Below are 26,341 nucleotides of genomic sequence, written 5' to 3'. Positions count from 1 at the left end.
TATGTTTGAGGACAGAGCTGAATATTTTAATATTTTATTCCTGTGATTTTATTCCTGTTATCACCATGAATGTTGAAAACAGTTGTGCAAAATATTTTTGTGGAAACAGTTATAGATTTTTTTCAGAATTCTTTGATTAATAGGAAGTTCAAAAGAACAACGTATTTGAAATATATATATATATATATATATATACACACACACACACACACACACACACACACACACACACACACACACACACACACACACTCACTCACCTAAAGGATTATTAGGAACACCATACTAATACTGTGTTTAACCCCCCTTTGCCTTCAGAACTGCCTTAAAAGAGTGGTTCACTTTTAAAAAAAAACTTTTGCTGATAATTTACTCACCCCCATGTCATCCAAGATGTCCATGTCTTTCTTTCTTCAGTCAAAAAGAAGGTTTTTGATGAAAACATTCCAGGATTTTTCCTCCATATAATGCACTTTACTGGTAACCAAACGGTTCAAGACAGTTTCAGTGCAAACTGCAAACCTTTTAAAGAGCTTTAAAAGATTCCAGGTGATGAATAAAGGTCTTATCAAGCGAAACAATTGCTCATTTAAAAACAACAACAACAACAAAGTTCAAGTTTTGACTCTCCTGATCGAATTCATCAAAATGAACAAATCTTTTTCCGAGTCAATTTGTTAATTTCGTTCGTTGAATGAACCAAATGACATGAAAAAAGATTCATTCATTTTGATGAACGAGTTCGAACAGGAGAGTCACGAACGCGCAACACAGTACAGAACAAGGTGAGCATTTGAGCTTATGAAAACTGTAGCCTCTTTTTCCTATTTGTAGTGGAGATGAGTGGTACCTGGTGGGGTCTTCTGCTGTTGTAGTACATCCGCCTCAAGGTTGTGCATGTTGTTGCTTCACAAATGCTTTGCTGCATACCTCGGTTGTAACGAGTGGTTATTTCAGTCAAAGTTGCTCTTCTATCAGCTTGAATCAGTCGGCCCATTCTCCTCTGACCTCTAGCATCAACAAGGCATTTCCACCCACAGGACTGCAGCATACTGGAGGTTTTTAACTTTTCACACCATTCTTTGTAAACCCCAGAAATGGTTGTGCGTGAAAATCCCAGTAACTGAGCAGATTGTGAAATACACAGACTGGCCCATCTGGCACCAACAACCATGCCACGCTCAAAATTGCTTAAATCACCTTTCTTTCCCATTCTGACATTCAGTCCTGGAGTTCAGGAGATTGCCCTGACCAGGAACACACCCCAAAATGCATTGAAGCAACTACCATGTGATTGGTTGATTAGATAATTGCATTAATGAGAATTTGAACTGGTGTTCCTAATAATCCTTTAGGTGAGTATATATATATATACATATACATATACATGTATATGCAATGCATTCTTACTGAATAAATGTAAATACTTTTAAAAATATATATTTTGACCCTAAACATTAAACCCGTAGTGTAGATACTAATGTTTTACCATTTAAACAGAATTAGAAACTCAATTAGCCAAGGCCTCCCATACAAAATTGAATGATGAGGGCAAAAAAGCTGCCAGTACAAAGAACTGATTATCATCAAATAGACTTGTTTGTCACTCATGAACCTCTTGAAAAAATCATTCAACAAAATTATTTTTGCATAATTTTCCATGTCTGTAGCATGTAAAGTGCAAATCCAAAGGTTCTGGCAAGGGAATCAGGTGGTGACCTCCTATCTCTTGTTTACCTGGTTGCCATGACCTGCTCTGACGAGTGACCGTCAGTATCGACCTGTCTTTAATTTGTTTGCCTCTTCTTTTTTTAGCCAAAGCGACAGACAGTGAAAATAAGAAGGGCACAGGAAATCAGTGATATTGTAGTGTGGGGATGCATCAACGCTTCTTGTGATGGGGCTAAACTTATAAATCAGAGGGCTGATTTGAATTTTGGTAAGGACTTTGTAAAGGATTCAACCATTTTTTTTTTGTTTTTCATTTTCAAAATAGATTATATTCCATGTGCTCTGTTGATCTAGTGGTTTATAATCAAGCATATCGTTTGCATATCTATTGGTTTCAGTTGAGTTTCCTGTCCTCTTGGTTTCCTGTTTAATAGAAAGGCACTTCATCTCAGACTAGACACCTTTCAGTTGTAGTGTTGCTCATTGTGTTTTATCCTTCCTTCAGTGTAATATTTTAAGCTAGAAAAAGGAAAATGAAGGAAGGAAAAGGTATTTTAAGAAAAAAAATGAAAAGGAAAAGGGAAAGCAGCCTCACATATTTTAGAAAAAACATCACATTTTGACTCTCAGCCCAAAAAAGACTGGAGGAGTAGGCAGAGGAGTGGGGCGGAAGCAAAGCAGAACAAGGGAGAGAGATTTTGAGAAAGACAGTGGGAGGTGGAAAAAAAGACCGAGCTTAAAAAGACAAACAGTCTTTTGGTGGTTGCTTATGAACAGATTGTACCCTAAGGTTGCGTGTGTGTTTCCATGGTGATGTCTGGAGGGCAGACCAGCGGAGAGGCTGCTGGTACCAGGCAGCGACACAGGACCAACCTGAACCCGGAGAGAGAAGACCTGGAGGGACTTTCCTCACCGCCCACTGCCCACAAACTCTCGCCTATGTACCCCAAGGAGGAGCACAGCGCAGAGGGCATCAGCTCCTCTGTCAATTACCTTGATGGAGCTTATGAGTACCCAGACCCCACACAGACCTATGGCACCACGTCACCCGCAGAGCCTCTCTCTGTCGGATACTTCCTGGCTCCCACGGACCACCACGCACCCCCTGTCGAAGAACATATGCAGACGTTCAGCGGAGAATCCAGCAGCCCTCTCATGTTTGCACCCACCAGCCCTCAGCTGTCCCCGTACCTGAGCCATCATGGAGGACACCACTCGACCCACCAGGTGTCCTACTACCTGGACACCTCGTCTAGCACAGTCTACAGGTCAGTGCAGCTTGAAATATGAGCCATGGCTGTGTTGATGTTTTGGACGCCATTGTTGGTACAAGTTCTAAATGACCTAAAAAAATAAAGTTGGTATACAAGTTACATGGTCTTAAGATATTTTGTGGAAACTGAAAATCATTTGTTTTCTCTATAAAAATCAAGTTTATACGGCCATTTTCATGTTGAAATCAAGGTTATAGTAAATATAACAAGAAAGATAACAATATAAGATGTTTAAGATCATGAAAAAGACATGAAATATTGTCAGATGTCCAGTTAATCAGATGAGGTTGTTCTGGGGGTCATTTACACCTGATATATGATTCATTGAGGCATAATGTTTGGTCTAGCACTCGAATCCGGCTTGGATACATGCTTACCGAGGTTAATTTTTACAAACAACACCTCACAAAAAACCTGGTAAAACAATTCTGGCACATTGTACACTTATTCATTTTGTCAACATGTTTAATATTATGCTTACTAAATAACCATTTAAGTACCATTATTAGCCAAAATTTACCATTTGAACATTTACACTAAAGTATTTTGTTTAAGCCATTACAGATTTTACAATATTTTAAAGGTGAAACAAAATTTTTAGGCGGATGTGTTCCATATATGTTGTAAATAGAGTATTGAATTGAGTAAAGATCTTTTATGTTCCTAATTGTTATGGCTATAGGTTTGTGAGTTGTGTAATATTTAATATTTAATGCTAGTTGGTCTTTGGCATGCGCGATCATTTACACTTTTATTGATACACTTTTTCTCACACGCTTTTTTTTCCCTGCAGGACAATTTTCTTTCTCTTTACAGACATTGTGACTACACTCACAGGTGATGAGATGTTGGTCAGAAAGTATACATGCTGATCTTGTGGTTAGAACAGGATATGATACTTATGTTTGTGCTGTTAATTATTAGTATTTCTTGCTTTTTGGAAAAGAAAGTTATGGTTATACACCACTATCCGACATGGGGACTCACAAAAAGAAGTCACAAAAAGAGTGCACATTTGTAAAGTTTCTGATTCAATTCTGTCTGTTGGCCTTGGGGAAAGTACAATTAGTGAAAACAACCGTGGAATTGGAATTATCACATCCTGTCTGAATGCACAGGGAGCATATTTTTCACTTTCAAATTAACTAAGAAGAAAATAATGAATTAAAAATATCACAGCACATGAGACCATTTTAGTAAAACCTGTTGTTTAAATCTTTTTTTTTTTCAGTTTGACAATGCATCTCTGCTTTAGGGTGCTTGGAGACCTCAGTTGGACATTTGGTGATATTGGACATCACCGAAGTCCATTTATGAGGTTATGCAATATATCTACTGGACATTAGAATTAAAGATAAAATAAATATTTACAAACACTGTAACAAGGGGTCAAAAGGAAACGGGGATGGTCTAACTTGTCCGCTGTTTGCAGTCACGTACATGTTCTCCTAGGATTTTACAAACTTGTATCTCAAAACCTTAACAGCGATGTACAAAATAACAGTAGTTTATTAATTATCAATTTCTTTGTTTGTTTATTTTAAATAAATGCCCTTGTTGGATGTTTAATTGTGTACTTTATTTTACATTTATATGCTCACTGAAAGTAATCACTTATTAATTTATCACTTTTTAATTGCACTTGTAATTTAATAATTTATTAGCAAATCTCACAAACAATTTCTATAATGTTGTGAGGCCTACATTCCCAACGTCGTCAAAATCTGTCATTTATCGACCATAAAATGGAAATAATTAACCACTTATCAATATCCGCCAGAAATTTGATATGCCTACTGAATTATTTGTAAGCGTGCCACCTAGTAAGTAAAACACAAAAGTCAGTTTGTCCTCAATGGTGGTTGAAACTTGGCCTGGTTGTTGTCATTATTATCCACTTTATATTGACATCTGACCTCTGTCTGTCTCCAGGTCCAGTGTGGTGTCTTCTCAGCAGGCAGGTGTTGGTCTGTGTGAGGTGTTGTGCAGTGCGACTGACAGGCAGGAGATGTACACCGGATCAAGAGCTGCAGGAGGATTTGATTCAGAGAAGGAGACGCGCTTCTGTGCGGTGTGCAGTGACTATGCTTCCGGCTATCATTATGGAGTCTGGTCCTGTGAGGGATGCAAAGCTTTCTTCAAGAGAAGCATTCAGGGTAACCAGCACAATCCTTGCGGTTCTGAACATCAGCATGACTGTGTTTCGGCTGCAAGTACTCTCACAGCTAAGCTTTGCTGACATTCAGAACACTGACACCAAAGGTGCATTGTGTAATATTTAGGATCTGCAGATAGAAACGCAATACAATATACATAGCTATGTTTTCAGTGATGTATAAAGCCTTTATAATGAACCGTTATGTTTTTATTAGGGCTGGGCAATGATTAATCGCATCCAAAATAAAAGTTTGTGTTTACATAATAAATGTGTGTAGTGTGTATAATTATTTTGTAAATAAAAATTCACACACATGCATGTTATATTTAAGAATATGTGTTATTAATATATAAAATATTAATATTTGTATTTTATATAAATTATGTATAACTATATATACAGCATATATATAATATATGATGTTTTATTAACAAAGTTCGGGAGGAGCACGTTAATAAAATGATAATTAAACACATGTGGAGAACATTCAGGTGATCAAGCCTAATTAGACATGAGTGGAGCACACTCTGTTAATCAACCCAATCAACGAGTTAAGAGGTGTATGCACAACTAACTTACCTCAATTCATTGACAGTTTAACAGCATCCCTCCACCACTCCATCTCCTTACTTCTTGTCCTAAATACTCTTACAACAATGGGGGGGGAGGACTCTGGGTTCGGCTAAAAAATCTGAGCTCGGAGCCCTCCCCCCGGAGAGCATGCCAAATACGCACAATCTTTTCTCTTTTTAATTGATGTAAGTGTGAACTTGTGAAATTACATATATTATGTAAACAAAAACTTTTATTTTGGATACAATTAATCACGATTAATCGTTGCCCAGCCCTAGTTTTTATAACCAGAATTAATCATTTCTATCTACATACACAGTGGGTCCCCTTACATTGAAATGTTTCTACAGTAGCTAAAAGGACAAAGTACAAATAGTGCGTGTTTCGTAACTCTGTTGTTCTTCGTGCAAAGAAGCTAGCTAAAGTCAGTGAATAAAACACTAACACAATGAACAAGTAACAATAATATTTGCAATAACATTGTTTTACTGAATAATGAAGTGAACATCATTTCTTAATTTATTTTGGGATATTTTGATTAAAATCATCATGAAATCAAAACTGACAATTCTTATTTTTATGGAATATTGAATAATTTATGTGATATTTGACTCGGATAGACTATCGCGAATTCTGTTTCATGCAAACTTTAAAGGTTATGAGGGCATATGAGTTAAAAAATAATTATGAGCATGGGCAAATCATTTATAATAAATTGTGCAACATTCCATTAAAAAACAAGAATTGGCCAGTTTAACTTCATTGTGACTTTCAAGATTTCCATTACACGAGAGTAGATGTTAAACTTCATGCTGATTTGTACTCGGCTTTCGCCAAGATAAGCACAAACTAAGACGTAGCTTTACAGTAAACTATGCATCTCATAGTCGAGCCCCACTGTCGTCGTTAAAGCAGGTTCGTTGGGAACGGTTCAGTATAGCATACTACCTACCGCAAAACACATTATCTGCCCAAACATCACCCGTCATTCACGCAATACACACAAGAACGTAATGACTGTAGCTACTATGCAACCTAAACAAATAAACCAACAGACTCTTTACGTTTTTCAAGAATTCTATGAAACCATAGCGTGACGTCCTGTACACAGCCAGCTAGAATCTTTCCGTCTCAGCCACAGCCAGTTGCTGCTTCTTTTTGCTGCTTTAGATAAGTTCTTTACTGTGCGATGCAACTCTTGTCCACTGAATTCGATGTCTCTGAGGAATTGAGTTGTAGAGTGTGCCACAAATCCTCGACAACCCACTTCCACTGGATGAACCAATATGTATTGTGTATTGCGCTATACAAATGAATTTGAATTGAATAAACCTGGACTCTTCATCCTTGCTGTTCTGCTTCAGTGGCCAGATGAGAATAACGCAGTTTTTCTTCCTCTCATATGCCTCATCTACCGCATCCTTCCATGGCACCGTTAACTATATCAGTTGAACAATGATTGCTGATCCAGACTACAAAACAATATCTGGTCGTGGGTTAGTGTTGGCAATCTCAGGTGGAAAAATAAGCCGTTGATCAAGATCAGCCAGCAATTTCCAGTCCCTAGCAGCTTCCAGGTGTCCTGGGCGAGAATTGGTTTTAACAACTTTTCTTGGTGGTTGCTCGCCTGGGCGGAGAAATATTGTCTTCTGTGTGTAATGTTTTGCCAGAACAGGCAGCAACTTATTGGTCATACTACGTTTGCCTTCCAATGCTAAAGCCAAACATCGCAGTGCTTGGTCATGCCGCCAAGTAAACCGACCTTGGCTAAGAGCCACCTTACATCCTGTAAAAATGTGCCTTAATGTGGCAGGTGATGAACACAAAGGACAAGATCATATGTTGACCTGATAAGGAAACTGACCCTACCCTCTTCCATTGACCAAAGGTCTTGCCAGCCCATCTTGCGTTGTTCCATACTCTCCCATCTCATCCACTCTCTCGCTGCTTGGATTGGGAAATGGCCTTTATACACCTCATCCTCTCCTCCTGCTTTCGCACCTCGTCGACTACCAGCTTCCCCTTTTGAGCTGGGCCTGCCTTGTGCCATTTAGGAGGAGGTAAACTGAGCCCAAACCCCCCTCTTCCATGCTGTACCTGTCCCACAATATCCCCAATTTGAAGGGCAGCCTTTGATTCCTCTACAGATTTATTTGCTGACCACTTTTTACCAGTTTTTAACACAGGGGCTGCCTCCCTTACACATTTGTCACGTGACTCTACCAAGGTAATTTCGAGTGTGACCTTGGCACACTTAAACTCCTCGGTTAAAGCAGAGACTGGCAGCTGCAATATTCCTTTACTATAAAGTCCCACTCTGCTGAGGCAGCGTGAAACTCCCAACCATTTCCTGATGTATGAACTTATTAACGCTTCCAGCTTATCCACTGTTGTAAAAGAAACCTCGTACACAGTCAGTGGCCACAGCAACCTCGGCAGTAGACCAAACTGAAAGCACCAGAGTTTTAAGAAGATACTAGCTCAATAAAAGTTTGAATTTTTTGATTGAATTCTAGTTGGCTATTTAAATACCTGTCAACACTCCCGTTTTTCCCGGGTTTCTCACATTTTTTAGCCCTATCTCCCGGACCCCTCCTGGTTTGTTTTTCTCCTGGGAAACTCCCGTAATTTGCATGACCCAAACTCCTTTATGAATAATCTATGTTGACCAGTTCCAGATCATGCATTATATTCACACAATGCACACACCATATACAATTTCAACCTGTTTGTCATTTCTACCTGGCAAACTTTACTGCAGCGCAGTCGAGGAAAGCTCAACCCGAAAGCAAGCAACCCCCCCGCCGCGATCGGCACGCACCCTGCCTCAAACGCTGCAAGCACAGTGTTTACATTACAGCACACCAAAGCTCTCCTGTCACCACTATGTTGCGGCCAGAGCCCAGATCTCATGCTACCCCAACTACCATGCTACCTAGACTGCGGGGTTACGGAAGTTCTCTCCTTCCTTCAAGAGCTACTGGATAAGGGCAGAACCCCATCCATGCTCAAAGTTTATATAGCAGTCACTGGGGAAGAACGATCTGGTCATTCGCTTCCTTAAAGGATCTAAGAGGCTGAATCCCCCCTCAGTCCCCATGTGGGATCTTTCCACGATTTTGGAAGCCTTGAAAGATGCCCCGTTCGAGCCTATCAACTTGTCGGACATGAAACATCTGTCATTCAAGACAGCGTTACTTATGACTCTTGCTTCAGTGAAGCGCATAGGGGATTTACAAGCGCTCTCAGTAAGCGCGGCGAGTATGGAATTTGGGCCAAATTACTCGAAAGTCATACTCAAACCAAGACAGAGTACGTGCCTAAATCCCCTCAACATATCGTTCAGGGCTTAGGTTATTTGCCTGTCTGTCCTGCCAGTTTACAATGGACGCAAGCATCCTTTGCCCAGTCAGGGCATTAAGAGCTTATTGTCTCACTCGTCTGTTTTCAGAGAGACTGAGCAGCTCTTCGTTTCGTTCAGCGGACGTGCTAAGGGACTAGCCTCATCGAAACAGAGCCTATCCAGATGGATAGTTGATGCCATAGCACTGGCTTGAAGTCTAAAGCCTTGAAGTGTCCTTTAGGTGTTAGAGCACACTCCGATAAAATTACTCCATGGGCAAAAGTAAGACCCATACTGTTACACAGTTTTCACCCCGACTGTGTGGAACACTGTTAATGTGATTTGCTCGCTTAGGACGCTAACTTATTGGGAATGATGCTTCTAGTCTCTCTCCTCAGACTCTTTGTGAGTCCCAGGTGATTATGCACTATATGAGCCCTGGGCACCTGCCCTTTGGACTTTGGTGTTGGATCGCAGCACGCACAGCATTTTACACTGTGTTCCCCTAGCGTAAGATATTGTGCAGTACGAGAGAACCTCTCGTAAGAGAATGTACTTGGTTACTAACGTAACCTCGGTTCTCTCTGGGAACGAGTACAGCTTATCTTTGCTGTGCTTGCATCACGCACAGGTTCACTTCGGCGATTAAAAAACAGATCAGCCCATCGAGTTATATTTATAGGCCCAGCTTTGGCGGCAGGTGACGTAGTAGGCGCAAAGTGCCCCCATTGGATCTGACGTCACCAAGGGCCTCTCCCGATAGCCTTGCCTATGTCTGCATGCTGCCGCAATGTGTTTTACTTTAATTCAAAATTAAGGATAATTTTTGCCTTCAATATCTTGTGGAAAAGAGGTTTTCTCCTAGCGTAAGATATTACTCAGTACTCGTTCCCTCTTCTAGAGAGAACCGAGGTTTCTTTAGTAACCGAGTCCGTTTTCTCAGTCACCTAATATGATGTCCAAAAATATATGGGTGCTGGCAAAAAGAAAAATAATAAGATTTCTATTTTCAAGTCAAGCCCTTGTGCTTTCAAATACAATTTTGAATGTGTGAAAGTGTGCAGTAGCCTATGTAATCATCCTTGCATGTTCACTATTATCCCCCTTTTTAAAGGTGACAGAAAAAGGTGAAAATCTCACACGTGGTAAATCTGCTGAGAGGCTGACATGTACAAAGGTAGCTCACAGATGTATCTGCCTACACCTTATTTGCAGTTCTGTAATTTGTTGGAGCAGGTGTAGACCTGGGTGGTTGTGGTGAGATGTAGTTGTAGATGTTTTTAACTTGACCCTGACACACAAGCTCCTGATGAGCTCTTTCCTGGGGCAGGTAACTGCTGCTGATTTAACTGCCATTTTGGTGAGGAAAACTGAGCGAGAAACTGGAGGAAAATGACTGTAAGTGTGTGCTTGGCAAATGGGTTTCAGGACACACTGGGTGAGGGGAATTACAGTGAGAATAAGGGAGTACAGAATGATAGAGAGACATGATGACAAGAGAGAGAAGACAGACAGGACAGGAAAGCAGAGAGAAGAGCAGAAGCAAGACAATAAAACATAATTAATAGACAATAATACATTTTTACATTCTGCGATTTGAATTTGAGTATCCTTTATATAATTGTTTCATATAATTTGAATTTGAGATTTTAAGATTTTTTTTTTTTACAAAAACCTTAATATCAGCTATTCTATGAGGAATAAACAAACGCTTTACTTTCTTTTTCTTTTTTTTTTTAAGATTTACTTTAAAGATTCCCAGCAAAACAATATGACGTCCTATCTAATATGCTGTTGGTCCTCCGCATGCTGTCAAAACAGCTCAACCCACCAAGGCATGGACTTAAGGTGTCCTGTGGTGTCTGGCACCCAGATGTTATCAGCAGATGTGAGCACCTGCAGGGTGTGAGGAGCCTCCGTGGATCAAACTTGTTGGTCCAGCACATCCAACAGATGCCCGATTGTATTAGGATCTGGGGAATTTGGAGGCCAAGGAAACACCTATAACTATTTTCATCATGTTCCTCAAATCGTCCCTGAAAAATGTGTGCAGTGTGACTGCATTATCCTGCTGAAAGAGGCCAATTCCACCAGGGAACACTATTTACATGAAGGAGTATACCTGGTCTGCAACAATATTTAGGTAGGAGGCACGTGTCAAATTTACGTCTGTTGCGGTCACCATATAGCTCTGCACTACATTGCCCAGAATCCTCTTTGGCACACCTGAAGTCATTCTCCCCAGTATTCGGACCACCAGCACCTATCACCCAGTTCACATTCAGTCTTTGTCAAGTATCCAACAGTAACAGAAACTTTTCAACTGTCTCACAAAGTCTCTGATTCATCCTGTACCCAGCAAGTAACGTACTGTATACTCACCTGAAATATATTAATCTCTGTGTCCATGTTCTGATGTTCCCAGAATCTGTTTCTGAAATCGTGTCCTTGAATTCCTCCTGAGTCCATCGTGTTTGTGGATGTATCTGAAAGAGAAGCGACAAATATCACCGAACTGTGTTTATCTGACATTGGATAAACTGAAGAGGATCTTCTCACCTGGAATCCTTCCTGCACAGTAATCCTCATCGAATTCACCTCTGAACTTTGAAAGAACTCACCTTTTGAACTTGATGCACTTAAATAAAGCTTTGTGTTTACTCACTTACCTCTGTCTCTGAGCCTGTACCCTGACAACGTCCACATGAATGGTCGGACACAGGTTTTCCCAGCAGATCACACTCCCTCCACCAGCTTGTCATCGTCCCACAATGCATCCTGGTGCCATCTCTTCTCCAGTTAAATGGTGCATACACGGCCATCCACGTGAAATAAAAGAAAACGGTACTCGTCAGACCAGGTGACGTTCTTCCACTGGTCTGAAGTCCAGTTCAGACACTCATGTGCTCATTGTAGGGGCATTTGATGGTGGTCAGGGGTCAGGCACTCTGATTGGTCTGAGGCTACACAGTCCCATATGCAGAAGAGTGCGATGCACTGTTTTTTCTGACATATTACCTTGTGGCATAGTTTAGACTATTGGTAAATTGTCATCACTGCTGATCGGAAGCAATTAACAAGCATTGTAGATGACGGTTTAGGAATTTGAAATTGTTAAAGTGATTTTGTTGCGCAGTGGTTTCAGGGAGTGTTTCTAATGGGCATGGTGGTGTGAATTTCTCTCAACAGTTTCCAGGGCATCTTTGCTAGCCACCCAAAATGTCACTAAAATGTGTTTGCTACTATAATTTTTTTCAAATCCAAATTTTGTTTTGAATATTTTGAATTCTCTGTTGTATAATATCCTATTACGAACATGCCTCATAGGATTATGTGCATGGTTTTTGATGTCAGTGTGTGTTTGTGTGTAAGTCTGTGACATTTCTGTCTGTGACACACTCATCTAATTTAAAATTTCATCTGGAGCACTGGAACAGCATGTACCTGCTCTCAGTGTTTAATCAGATCCAAGGCCACTGATGCACTGCACTGCACTGTTTGTCGCTTGTGACGGAACAATATTTACACATCTCTAATACATTTTTTTTTTTTTAAACATCTCAGAAAGCTGATCTTAAAGTAGTAAAACAAAGAAAGATCTGGCAGGCATTTTTCTGTTTAAGCAAGAACTTGAAGGATAAAAGAATGATCAATAACAAGCTCTACTTTGTTCCTCTGCATCTAGGTCACAATGACTATGTTTGTCCAGCAACCAACCAGTGCACTATTGACAGAAACCGCAGGAAGAGCTGCCAAGCATGCAGACTACGCAAGTGTTATGAAGTAGGCATGATGAAAGGAGGTACATAAAATATATTCCTACTTTTTTCTTCCTTTCTCTCTCTTTAAGTCTGACATAAACATGAGCTCCCTCACAATCATGATTTTAAATAGCCTCTGTGTAGGGTTGGGCGTAATGCAGAATTTAAGAATTGATGGGAGACTGGGGATGGTTGTAACATGGGGAGAGTTGTAACACCATCAATTTCACCAATTAGAGATAAGATAGTCATGTGATCACTTTAGTATTTTCCTGCTTCCTACCCGATGATGCATGGTGATTGTCAAGGCTGGAAACAGGCAAATGCAGAATATATAAAAACTGATTTTGAGGTCAGAATGTAAAATTTTTGACCAAGACTATTATTTTGTTTAGCATCTGTACTATCGCAGATAAAACTGTATGACTTATATTAGATTAAATAGTAGTTTCTTAGGCAGTATATGATGCATATTTCCCCTGCTAATTTCAAACTACTATGCTAAAACTGCTTTCTAATCATTGGCTGACAGGGGTAACACTTATTTAAAAAGCGTTACAACCATTCCCTTACATACAAAGAATATAACTATAAGAATTTTCTTGATTTAATGTTTTTACAGAATGACTATAGGGCATGAGAAAGAAAGACTGACAAAGGTGTCTCTGCAATTTAATGACTCAAAGCCAAAGAAGGTTTGGGTGAAATGCCCATTATGCAGTTTCTGGGCCCATCAAGGACTGCACTGGTTGCCAGCATCATTCATCTGTCAGCACTGTGACTCTAATTAATAATACACACATAGACACACACTCACACACACATTGACATGTTATTTTTTGTAAGACTTAAAGATGCACAAAGATGTTCTTTAATCTGGTACATGAAGTAGTGTTTATTAGGTGCTCTATGCAATGTCGGGTGATGTGACTTCTTGTTGACGTTTAAAGTATTTTCAAACATAACGCAGGCTAGATAGACCCTCCCTCCTCCTCATCTCCACTGACCCCCCAAACCCCACCCCCAGGGCCTTCTTGTCAGTTATTGGCTGGAACAGTTTATGTTTTGTGGAGCAGGTTGCCGCAGTTTGCTTTTGTTGCCATTTGTGAAGCCTGGGTTGTCTGCATAGACCGCGTTTTTTTTACAGTGTGTTTAGGTGACAGGCAGCTCGCGGATAGTGCGGATAGAGATGTTTGCTGTATGTGACAAAAAATGTTTGGGCCTAAAAAACGTGTGACATCGCTTAGAGCACCTTTAAATATACGTTAAATTAATTTTACACACGCAGATTTGTTTTTTGTTAGACCTAAAGATGTACATACAAATATGTTATTTAATCATATACATTGTAGTAGCCTAGTGTAATTAGGTGTACCGTTAAGTTTAGTTGACACATTTAAACACACACACACACACACACACTCTAAAAAATGCTGGGTTGTTTTAACCCATCTTTGGGTCCATCTCAGCCATTGGGTTAAATGTTTAAATTACATTTTTAACCTAACATTTTTGTTTGTCCACATTTGACCCAAATTTGGGTTAAAATAACCCAGCATTTCTTAGAGTGACACACAAGCCAAATAGAAATAAAGAAATAAATTGAAATAAATATTTTGAACAATATCATATGTTATAACATCTTTTTTTTACTTCTTTTGTCTATTTGTTAGAACTTACCCCAACATGTGTTACACACAACCTGTGTAATGGCACGTCTCCCATCAACTACCTCATATAATCAGGCTGTGACAAGCTTATTCACATGTAGGCTATTGCAGAGGCTTTCATCTTTCTCTTTTTTCAAATTGTTTGGGTCGCATCTTTTCCATTGCAGGTATTCGTAAAGACCGCGGTGGCCGCGCTATCAGGCGTGAGCGGAGGAAGAGCGATAATGAGGATCGTGATAAGAGCTACAGTGAGCAGTCAAGCCGTGTTGGACTGAGGACACCTCAGGACAAGAGGAAGAAGAGCAGCGCCGAGGTGGTCAGTGCTTTATGCATGCCACCTGACCAGGTGCTGGTGTTGCTTCTGGGTGCAGAGCCACCGGCTGTCTGTTCACGTCAGAAGCACAGCCCCCCGTACACCGAGATCACCATGATGTCCCTGCTCACAAACATGGCTGACAAAGAACTCGTCCACATGATCGCCTGGGCTAAGAAAGTACCAGGTGAAATCTTTCAAAGATCAATTAAAGTTGCTTTAATTGTGAGTGCAGCATCAAAGAAAATGTTTTTAAATGTGAAGGAGGCACTTCTGAGAAAGTGTCCCCGGTGACAGCCTTGACAGTTTTTGTAACCGTGGTAGCAGTTTTCAACAGCACAGGTGGCAGAGATTCAAATGACGAGGTCACAGGCACAAAGATAAAGAGCATGGTGTTATTACAGTGATCTGTGCTGCGGCTCAGTTCGATTGGCCCCCAGCTGAGCTCAGCACACATAAAGACACCTGCTGGGACTTTAAGGGTGACATTATGTTTGATGTTCAGATTTCTTAATTAACCCTCCTCGGAGAAAGTAAACAATTTATCTCATGAGATACAGCAGACAAGACTTTAATGTTGTCATATGTGGGTGACAACGCCAAAATTTCATATTCCAGAATGATTTACTGAAACATTTACATGACAAAGTGGCTGTCCGTGGTAATGAACAACCTGCTTGTTAAAGCGAATGTATAATCCTGTATCTGTGGTGGCAAAATTACTAAATAGGCAGCGCGAGTTATATATTTATAACTTCAAACAATTAGCCACCTAACCAGCTTATAAAATCTTCTTCAAGGCTGTGCTGGTTGCATTTGAGGTAGGCAACAGGTCATGAGATTTCTCAGATTTCGCTTGAGACTAAGCATTAGCCTCGATAATAGTCGTGTCGCCTTCATTGCTTATTTTTATATTTTGAATATATACCTTCTCTGCAAAGCTCTTTGTCTCGATCTGGGTGATATTGCTGAGGTATTGCTCCAAAAAATTCACTGACACGCACGAGTATACCTCTTCCCGTCATGGCAATCTGTCGCACTGGTCGTGTTTGACCATTTGTTTGAAGGGTGTAGGAACAATAACTAGGGGGTGTGGCTTTTGCAAATCGTCAATTATGCCCATTTTACCAATTGTAATATAAGTCTCAGGTGCTTCCAGAATGTGTCTGTGAAGTTTCAGCTCAAAATACCCCGCAGATCATTTACCATGTTGTAAATGGCCATTTTTGAGTGGAAGGAAAAACATGCTGGTTTCGTGCATGTATCTGTAAATGCAAATGATCTGCTGCTCCCCGCCCTAATTTCAAGAAGAGGGCAGAGCCACCAGACGCGAATAGCATGTCAAATTCGTGCCTACCACGTCTGGTTATACGCTTCAACACTTTGAATCCATTCACGCGTTGAGAGCGAAATTGAACACGTAAAAAACAAAAGTTCACAGCGGAATTTTGTGCGCGTCTGAATCGAAACCCGTTGGCGGCTATCTTTTTATGTTGATCGAGCATTCATCGGGAGAGTCACCACTCTGTATTTGTTCTGGAGAGCATTTGTGTCCACCAGACCCTTCGGTGGCTAAACCAGTTTGGCGAGTTTCACCATTTGCTCGCTCCAGGAGCTGCGTCTGAATGACCGATTTCAGCGGTACCTCTGCCTGTCCTGCGTTTAGTTTGATGACCTGTTGTCCCGCATCAGATCACCCTCACTCTCATCCACGTAATCTGTCATTTATTTTTGTTTTGATGATAAATGGAGCCAGCCTCCAAAAGTGATTGACCTGTTCGGTGATTTTTTTCTCTCTCACACAACACTGTCCAGACACAAACTTATGCACTATAGTATTTTGGTTGTCTTTACATTATAATAATATTTCATACAATCTAGATATGAAATAAATAGCATTCAATACAAAATCAATTATCTAATCAACCAATCACATTGCAGTTGCTTCAATGCATTTAGGGGTGTCGCATACTAACTCCAAACTGAATGTCAGTATGCGGCAGTCCTGTGGGCGAAAATACCTTGCTGATGCTAGAGGTCAGAGGAGAATGGCCCGACTGATTCAAGCTGATAGAAGAGCAACTTTGACTGAAATAACCACTCGATACAACCGAGATATGCAGCAAAGCATTTGTGAAGCCACAACATGCACAACCTTGAGTCAGATGGGTTACAACAGCAGAAGACCCCACCGGGTACCACTCATCTCCACTACAAATAGGAAAAAGAGACTTGAGCATTGTTTCTGACCATGTCCATCCCTTTATGGCCACCAAATATGTACCCATCCTATGATGGCTACTACTTCCAGCGGGATAATGCACCATGTCACAAAGCTGGAATCAATTCAAATTGGTTTCTTGAACCTGACAATGAATTCACTGTACTAAAATGGCCCCCACAGTCACTAGATTTCAACCCAAAAGAGCATCTTTGGGATGTGGAGGAACAGGAGCTTCGTGCCCTGGATGTGCATCCCACAAATCTCCATCAACTAAGATACTATCCTATCAATATGGGCCAACATTTCTAAAGAATGCTTTCAGCACCTTGTTGAATCAATGCCACATAGAATTAAGGCAGTTCTGAAGATTCTGGGAAGGGGGAGGGGGGTCAGACACAGGATTAGTATGGTTGTTCCTGATAATCATTTCCGGTGAGTGTATCAGTGTTGTACTCGAGACTCGGACTCGTCTCGGACTCGGTCTTGAGACCATATTTTAATGGTCTTGGTCTTGTCATGGACTCGTGTGCATTTGGACTCGGAATTGACTCGTACTCGAACATTTTTTTTTTTAGGACTCGGACTTATTCCCGAGTCCACTCGAGTTCAATTAAAAATATTTTTCATGATTATTAATGTATGTTAATAAAATACTTCTTTAAATTGATTGACACGCCCAGTGATTGGTGATTTTCTAGTGCGCAACTGCGCATGACAAATTGTAATAAAATTACTTTTAACACCACCTACTATGTGGCCTTTTTTACCCTAAACTGATCATATTTTTTAAACTCTAAGTAAATTCAGTAAAACAAAAAAAACGGATTTCTCTAAGTAAATAAAAGTAAATTAGGTAATCAACCCTCACTGGTCTCGGTCTCGACTCGGACTCGACCGTCTCTGGTCTCGGACTCGACTCTCTATGGACTCGGTCTTGACTCGGACTCGACTCTCTCTGGTCTCGGTGTCGACTCGGACTCGAGTGAGGTGGTCTCGACTACAACACTGGAGTGTATATTGAAATCAAGTATTATGTGATAAAATATTTGCTTTGTTGTGCATTAGAACCACACCAGGCATTTAGTCATTTTACAAAATAATATATTGAAGCATCCAGATACTTCACTATGTTACAGCAGCAAGCAGCTAGGCTCCTGATTGGTTAACGCGGCGTGAATTGATGCCAAAGTTCAGATTTTTCAACTCAGGCAGTGAATTTGCATGAATTTGCGTCAAACGTGTGAATGCACAAAAAGCACTTAAAATCATTTGCGTGTAACGCGCCAGACGGTCACTTCACGCGAAGTTGACGCGCAAATGTGGCGTTGCGTCTACTGCGCCACACTCTACACCTCATTCGCGGCGCACAAATTTTTATGCGAGTAATCTGTTGACAAAAGATCTGTTGGTTTTTATTATCATTTCTATTGTGGTCATGCTCACATGACATTGCAGTTCTTCATCATCATGAAAGTTTATTATCTGCATGCATTTAAAGCCATATCAGTCTAAATATATGGTTATCTGAGTGCACACATTCGAAGCACGCACACAGAAATCTGTTTGTCAGATTGCGTATCCCGTGAGTATTAAACTAGTTCTCTTTCACATCTTATTCCGCTTAAACTGTCAAATACACACAAGGTTATGTCTAAAACACACAAAGTACACATAAACAGTCAGTTATGTCTGCGAATGTAAACAGCGAGTAAAGAAATTGAATGTTTATATTAGATCTGTGTATTAAAGTGAAAACGGTGTAATATGCAGCATACTGCTGTATATGCTGTTGATATGAATAAAAAAAAGTAAAATAGAAAATCACTCACTGCGCTTGACTGAATAACTTAGTAGCTTTAATAAGAAATGCTCTGGCGAGGAGATAAACATGGCGGACTGTGTTCAGCTCACTCAGGGGAGGAGCTAAGCTAATAGGGCAGAGTCCGTCAGCAGGTATGGGCGGAGCCTAAGCATTTGTGATGTCACAAAAGCTACAACTTGCAAACGGCTTGTTCTGAGCATAGACTGTAAACACAGGTGGTATGATGTGTTGTGTCAGATCATGGTCGAGACGTCAAATTCACTCGGCGCAGCCTGTTATCAGCTGTCAATCAAAGTTAACCGCCCTTATTTGTCATACATTTTATATCTAAATATGATCTAAACTAACGAGTTAGAAAAAAATTCACAGGCACGACTCCAAAATTGTCAGGCACGCGGAACATATTGAAGATTACAATAAAAGTCCATGGGACCAAACTGTAAACATATGAATTTATACTGTGAAAACGGACATTTTAACATGACGTCTATCGATATTTGCTCACTTCTGGGACAGCCCTCTAGCGGATTTGAGATGTATTGCAGTTTTTCGCACTTCCGGGTAGGCTTCATCTTTCAGATTAGAATGTTGCCGCTTGGTTCTGAGACACTGCTTATGATTTATGGGGATTTAAAAAAGTGGATTGGGTGGATTTTTACTATTATAGGGTCGTATAAAATCCCACAGATTTACATTAAGTGAAGGACCTTGACCATATTTAGGGACCAGAATATCATAGAAACTTTGGGTGAGCCAAGAAATCATTCTAATATGCTAATTTGCTGCTCAGGAAACAATTCCTTTAAAAAAACATCTTACTGATCACAAATTTGTGAAGGACAGTGCATGAAGTATGATGTGACTGTTCTCTCCAGGGTTCCAGGACCTCTCTCTGCATGACCAGGTTCAGTTGTTGGAGAGCTCTTGGCTGGAGGTGTTGATGATCGGCCTCATATGGAGGTCCATTCATTCACCTGGAAAACTCATCTTTGCTCAGGATCTCATCCTCGATAGGTACTGGATGTTCTGCAAAAAAAAAAAAAAAAAAAAATCATTAAGTATTTCCACTTTTCAACTCATTTAGTTAGGCAAAAGAAAAAAAAATATATCTTAAACTTAATCTAATGACTATTTTAGAACCACTTTTATTAATCTATTTGGACATGGAGAAGTGCAATCACACTTTTTGAAGCTTTGAAAACACATTTAGTTGTTTTGATTACTTTTAGCCTCGCTGGACTGTTAAGAGTAATGGCAAAACACCAACACGCCGTGACAGAAACCTGTGGGAACACCTGTTGTACTCCAATGAAACTCGGCTTTATTTTATTCTCAGACAATTTTACATGATACTGATGCTGTGAGTGTGATTGGAGCTTTTTGATATGTCACATTGACCTGATGCATTGCCTCTACTTGTGCCTACTTTTGCCTCAATTTCTTAAAGAACATTGAGCTGCATGTGGTTTTATCCCCGCAGAAAGGATTTGGCCCAGTAGAGGGATGCGCCTAATAAAATGAGATTGAATGATTGTAAAATGAAAACTAGATTGTTAAGAACTATTTTCCCTGATAGCCTTGTGCTCCTCTACAGAAGGCCATGTCACAAGTAGCATGTAATTAAAGAGGACCTGATTGGGAACAAGCCTCTTCAAAGGGCTTTTGAAGAACGGCATCGTCGTTGACTAAGGAAATATGAATCTAATCAAAACTAGCATCCGTAAAAAGTGAAGCAAAGTGAGCTTGGAGGTTTAGCATCCTGGAAGACGAAGGAAGAGTAAAATTCGGAAGAGACTGAAATAGCAAGATAAAATGGTTGAATGGGACAGAGAGAGAGAGAGAGAGAGAGAGAGAGAGAGAGAGAGAGAGAGAGAAAGCGAGAGAAAGGAGACTGCTAAAATAGGATAAGAACTGATGAAAGACAGAATATCTACAGAGAGTCCATCACAGGTCCAGTCTTTGCTCTCACGCAAGCAGCAAACAGAACGTACAATGCTCACAGAAAGAAAGAAGAAGGCCCATTTTATATTAAGGCACATATCACAGTAATGCAGTACATGGCACAAGCGATCTTCTAACATATATAAAGTGCTGGTCTTCCTCTTTACAGGAATGAAGGAGAATGTGTCGAGGGGATGGCTGAGATTTTCGACATGCTTTTGGCGACTGTGGCTCGATTACGGAGTCTAAAACTCAAGCTGGAGGAATTTGTATGTCTTAAAGCCATCATACTTCTCAATTCTGGTGAGTCTGTGGTAACAAAAAGTCAAACAAATCATAATTATGCAGTTCCCTGGAATACTTGATTCTGATTGGTCAGTCTTCTCCAACACAATCTCTTCCACCTTTTATCAATGTCTAACCAAAAACATAGCATGCGCTATCATGTCATGTTCTAGATAAACAAAAGAGCTGTTTTGAACCAGTGCTATGCTAAACTAGAAGGCAAACTGTTAGCTTGCTAACTGAAGGCTAAAAACAAACAAAGGGTAGTGATTTTAAATGTAATAAATAAATATAGTTTAGAATGTAACTTTTTATGTAATTAAGTCAGCCGGTCATTTCCACAAAATAAACCCCTTCAGGATCCCTTTTTTTGGAATCTCTTAGGCTACTCATTTAACTGTGCACTACCGTATAGAAGTTTATAGGTCAGTAAGATTTCTTAAAAACTGTTGAAAATCTTTTCATGCTCACCAAGTCTTATCAAAAATCCAGTAAAAACTCCAGCCTTCAGTCACATAATCCTTCAGCAATTATTCTAATATGCTGATTTGCTGCTCAACAAACATTTCTCATTTTTATCAATGTAAATTATTATGAAAACAGTTGTGCTGCTTAGGCTACTATTTTAGTAGAAACTGGGATATGTATATATATCATTAGTAGCTTTAAGAAGAAATGCTCTGGCGTGGAGATAAACATGGCGGACTGTGTACAATGTTTATACATATATACACTACCAGTCAAAAGTTTTAGATCAGTAAGATTTTTTTATGTTTTTAAATGAATAAATGCATAAAATAATGTAAAAATAATGCATAAATTAATGTCATATAATGCATATCACATACACAACCCTAAACATGTCCCAGGTGTCAATTCATATGTAACATTTAAGTAGTTATTACTTCACCTTTCTGTCTGGTCAGGTGCATTTTCATTCTGCTCCAGTCCAGTGGAGCCCCTGATGGACAGCTTCATGGTGCAGTGCATGCTGGACAACATCACTGATGCCCTCATATACGGGATCAGCAAATCCGGTGCCTCTCTGCAGCTGCAGTCCCGGCGTCAGGCGCAGCTCCTGCTACTGCTCTCCCACATCAGACACATGAGGTAAACTCAGACAGATAACAAATCAAAAGATTAAAACATATACCATACATTACCAGATCGGGGTCTGTAAGATTTTATTTTTCATCATGTATGCAATTTGATCAAAAATGTCAGAAAAGACTTTTGCAATAATTATTTTTAATTTTAAAACAAATGCTGTTCAGTTGGACTTTCTATTCATCAAGGAATCCTGAAAAAAAAAAAAAACATGGTTTCTACAAAAATTAAACAACACAACTGTTTTCAACATTAATTATACTAATAAATGTGTCAAGCACCAAATCAGCATATTAGAATGATTTATGAAGGATCATGTGACACTGAAGAGTTATGGTTCCTGAAAATTCAGCTTTCCATCTCAGGAATACATTTTAAAATCGATTCAAACAGAAAACAGTTTATTAAAATAATTTTCACAATATTAGTTTTTGTTGTATAAGAGATTTGAAAAGGGTGTTTTACCCAGTTGATGGGAACTTCTTTCCTTTATTAGCTACCATAAGTAAATATATTGTTGCTGACTTATTATTGCTCATATCAGTCAAGCACATGTTATATTCGCAATGTTCTGTTTTTTTGAAAGCAACAAAGGAATGGAGCACTTATATCATATGAAATGTAAGAATCGAGTCCCGCTGTATGATCTTTTGCTGGAGATGCTGGATGCCCAGCGATTCCAATCCCCAGGAGAGGTGCAGCGACTGGGAGCACAGAGTGAGAAAGACCCCCCGTCCACACCACCCACCAGAGGACCTGGAGCCACGCAGCCCAACACTGGCTGTCTCAGCCAAAGTCCAGACCCATGACCTATGTACCATATACAATCCCAACAGCTGCAGAATGTGAAGACTGCCAATCAGGAATAAGAACTGTGATTCAAAACAACGGTGGAGTCTCTCCTTGTGCCTTATCAGAGTACACTTTAGATTTTAATCTAGAAATTAACTCATTTGAAAATTAACTTATTTGTAGAAACACACAGGTTGGCTCCCAAACACTATTCATCCTTGTTCACTTGATTCATGATTTTTTTTTTTTTTTCCCAAAGCTTATTACAGGGATTTAAGACATTTTCTCAGACTTGTGAAAAAGGGCTTTCTGGCAGTGTTGTAGTACTCGAGACTCGGACTCGGTCTCGAGACCATATTTTAATGGTCTTGGTCTTGTCATGGACTCGTGTCCATTTGGACTCGGAATTGACTCGTACTCGAACATTTTTTTTTAGGACTCGGAATTATTCCCGAGTCCACTCGAGTTCAATTCAAAATATGTTTCATGATTATTAATGTATGTTAATAAAATATTTCTTTAAACTGATTGACACGCCCAGTGATTGGTGATTTTCTAGTGCGCAACTGCGCATGACCAATTGTAATAAAATTACTTTTAACACCACCTACTATGTGGCCTTTTTTACCCTAAACTGATCATATTTTTTAAACTCTAAGTAAATTCAGTAAAAAAAAAAAAAAAAAGGATTTCTCTAAGTAAATAAAAGTAAATTAGGTAGTCAACCCTCACTGGTCTCGGTCTCGACTCGGACTCGACCGCCTCTGGTCTCGGACTCGACTCTCTATGGACTCGGTCTTGACTCGGACTCGACTCTCTCTGGTCTCGGTGTCGACTCGGACTCGAGTGAGGTGGTCTCGACTACAACACTGCTTTCTGGTGCACTGAGAGACTGCTAATTTTTAAAAGATTTCTTTTAATATCTATTGAGTGACAGCTTTAACATCACAAACAATAAATAAAATAAAAAAGGACAACCAAGAGCCTTTGAAGTGCACTAGAAACTAGCATATTTGCAAGTAAAATCTGTTTAATTGCTAAACATTTAGACATTGATTAGTCCACCACTGGATTAGAAAACAGGTGTTGTTATATTGACATTTCACTGTCAAATCTGATCTATCAAGTGGTATATGTTAACTAATTTTTTCATGTTACTAATTATTTACATTATTGCAATAACATTAGCTATATGTATAATTACAATCAGGTCTTAATATAAAAGTAACATGAACATTAATATAAAGTGTGACCAAACTGAAAACACCAGAGGAGAAAAGTTACTCTTAGAACAAAGAAAAACAAGAAAAAAGTAATTTATTCTCGCAATTAGAGAGCTATTTCTCGATACGAATCATTGCTCTTTTTAATGTTAACATTAACTCAAATGGCTCAGTGATCAGTGGCGACATTAGTAGCATCTTTTTTTGTACAAAGACGTTTACTTATTGGTTGGCTGATATCACAAAATCTTAAGTCCTATTTTTGCTCTTTTAAAGTGCTGTAATTGGGCTTTATAGCCACGTTAACATGACATGCAAATGCTAACGAGCTAAATTTCCTCAATGTGAAGGACACTGACTGTCTCGCATTACGACGTAAACTACATCGTCACCTTTTCTCGCAAATCTGTGAATGTGTTTGGTAATAGTCCAGTAGACTTGTACTTTGCATTTATCAGCTATTATATTTGATACTTGAATGTTATGATTGGTACTGTACAAGTTTTGATTTTGAAGCTCAATAATTTGGCTCAATTAATTATAAAGAATAGTTGAAAAATATACTAAATGAAAAGATGTGTCTTTATTGTCAGCATTAGCAAACTGTACATAGATAAATAGGCATAGACATTGTCATCTTAATGAATGTTTTTTGTCATATTGTCATATCACATAAATTAACAGATTGTGAGCTTAGAATTATAAGGTTCTATCTCCACTTTTGGTCAAAATTGAGTTTTTGACATAATCTGATCCATTAGGTGTTTATTAATGCCTGTGTGGTGTTATTTTTGTAAAAAAAAAAAAGAAAAGAAAAAAAAAAGAAAAGATTAATAGATAAAGCTATAATAGAAGATTATACTACATAACAGTTTTGCCAGCTGGGATGTAAAAACTTTGATGCTCAATATCTCAGAACTACCCTAAACGGAGATAGAACCTTATAATTCTAATCTCACGAGATGATGGTAATGACTGTTTTACATTTCTGGAGAAAAAAAAAAAAGTTGTGAACATGCCATAAAATAAAAAATACTTTTGAATTGTCATGCAAAATCTTATTTAAATAATATTGAAAATAACTTTTTCTACAGTTTTAAATAATAAAAAAATAAAAATAAAACATTCTTTAGCCTAAGCAAATAATTTTGGCCATTTACTTGGACGGTATAAGTGCAGTACCTTATGCGTATGTCAGTGCTATTTAATACATAATTATATATGATTTTTCCTCTGTTTCCGTGGGACAGAAGAGGTTCACCAGTTTGGCTGTCCAACACTGGTCTACACTGCAATGAGTTCAAGAGTACACAGTTTAGTGAAAAATTAAAATTAGCAGCAGTAACTATACAGGAACAGGAACAATCAGCTTTGGCTAATACTAGTCCATTCTGTGTCCTGCAGAGTAATATGAAACATATGAAGGCATTAGTAAAGTCTCATACAGGTGGTGGGCCGTTGGTGTAGCGGAGCATGGGATGAAAAGAACGGGCGAAATTGTTGGCATGGGCACAGCTGTAATCCTGCTCAGTCATGGGCACCAGACAGGTCAGGCCCACTATGAGCAGCAGTAGGAGCTGCAGTGGCAGAGCCGCCCGGAGCACTCGCAGCAGAAAGGGCTGGCAGTGAGCCACAGCAGCGCCACCTTGTGACCCGGAGGAACCAGAGTGAGATGAAACGCAGCCAGTACCGCTGGGCAACCTACAAAACATCATACCGATAGATCATCATTTATAAGTCCATTCTAATGACACACACGGAAATGTCTAGAGTAACACTCCTTTTATCATGTGATTCGTCATCTTAAGTCAAGCAAAAACATTTTTAGTGCCTGAAAATGTTTTGCTATTTGCATATAATCATAACTTGCTGAAAGATTGCACATATTAAATCTTTGACAGATATCACTTCCCATATTTGTATTATAATCAAAGACACTACCATATTTTGTAATACTTCATAATATATTTCATTAAGAAGTCACAAAAAACATGATATAATGCTTAACCAAATAGTAATTCATGTACACTCAAATATTACATATATATGAATTGAAGTGTCATGGCATTATTTTTGAATGTAAATTAAAAAAACAAACTTTTGTTAAGCATTACATACATGTTTTGTTTGCTAATGTTGTTAATGAAAGTTACTATTAGGTTTTACACAATATGGCTGCCTTTA

The 26,341-nt window shown here is 39.3% G+C and overlaps 2 protein-coding genes across 5 annotated transcripts in view; one reads left to right on the top strand and one right to left on the bottom strand.

Moving 5' to 3' along the window:
• Positions 1–1,823: 1,823 nt before the first annotated feature.
• Positions 1,824–25,204, top strand: esr1 (estrogen receptor 1). 2 transcript variants are annotated; one of them, XM_039693235.2, is made up of 9 exons: positions 1,824–1,939; positions 2,495–2,939; positions 4,878–5,101; positions 12,705–12,821; positions 14,618–14,950; positions 19,685–19,823; positions 20,920–21,053; positions 21,962–22,145; positions 22,729–25,204. In XM_039693235.2, exons 2-9 carry the CDS (start codon positions 2,611–2,613, stop codon positions 22,949–22,951), a joined length of 1,683 nt encoding a protein of 560 aa, XP_039549169.1. In that variant the 5' UTR covers positions 1,824–1,939; positions 2,495–2,610; the 3' UTR covers positions 22,952–25,204. The 2 variants fall into 2 exon arrangements, with proteins under 2 accessions (XP_039549169.1, XP_039549168.1); XM_039693234.2 differs by lacking the exon at positions 1,824–1,939 and having other exon boundaries at positions 1,993–2,939.
• syne1a (spectrin repeat containing, nuclear envelope 1a) overlaps positions 24,962–26,341 on the bottom strand; it is a 113,739-nt gene continuing 112,359 nt past the window's right edge. For all 3 annotated transcript variants that reach the window (XM_089118620.1, XM_089118618.1, XM_089118619.1), the window contains one exon: positions 24,962–25,858. In XM_089118620.1, the coding sequence (XP_088974746.1) occupies positions 25,597–25,858 (262 nt within the window). In that variant the 3' untranslated portion in view covers positions 24,962–25,596. The remainder of the gene's footprint in view (positions 25,859–26,341) is intronic.

This window comes from Pimephales promelas, chromosome 13 (assembly GCF_988280905.1).
Source record: "Pimephales promelas chromosome 13, fPimPro1.hap1.1, whole genome shotgun sequence".
Lineage (NCBI taxonomy): Eukaryota > Metazoa > Chordata > Actinopteri > Cypriniformes > Leuciscidae > Pimephales > Pimephales promelas.
Note: the sequence above shows the minus strand (reverse complement) of the source record. Positions and strands in the feature narration are given on the sequence as shown.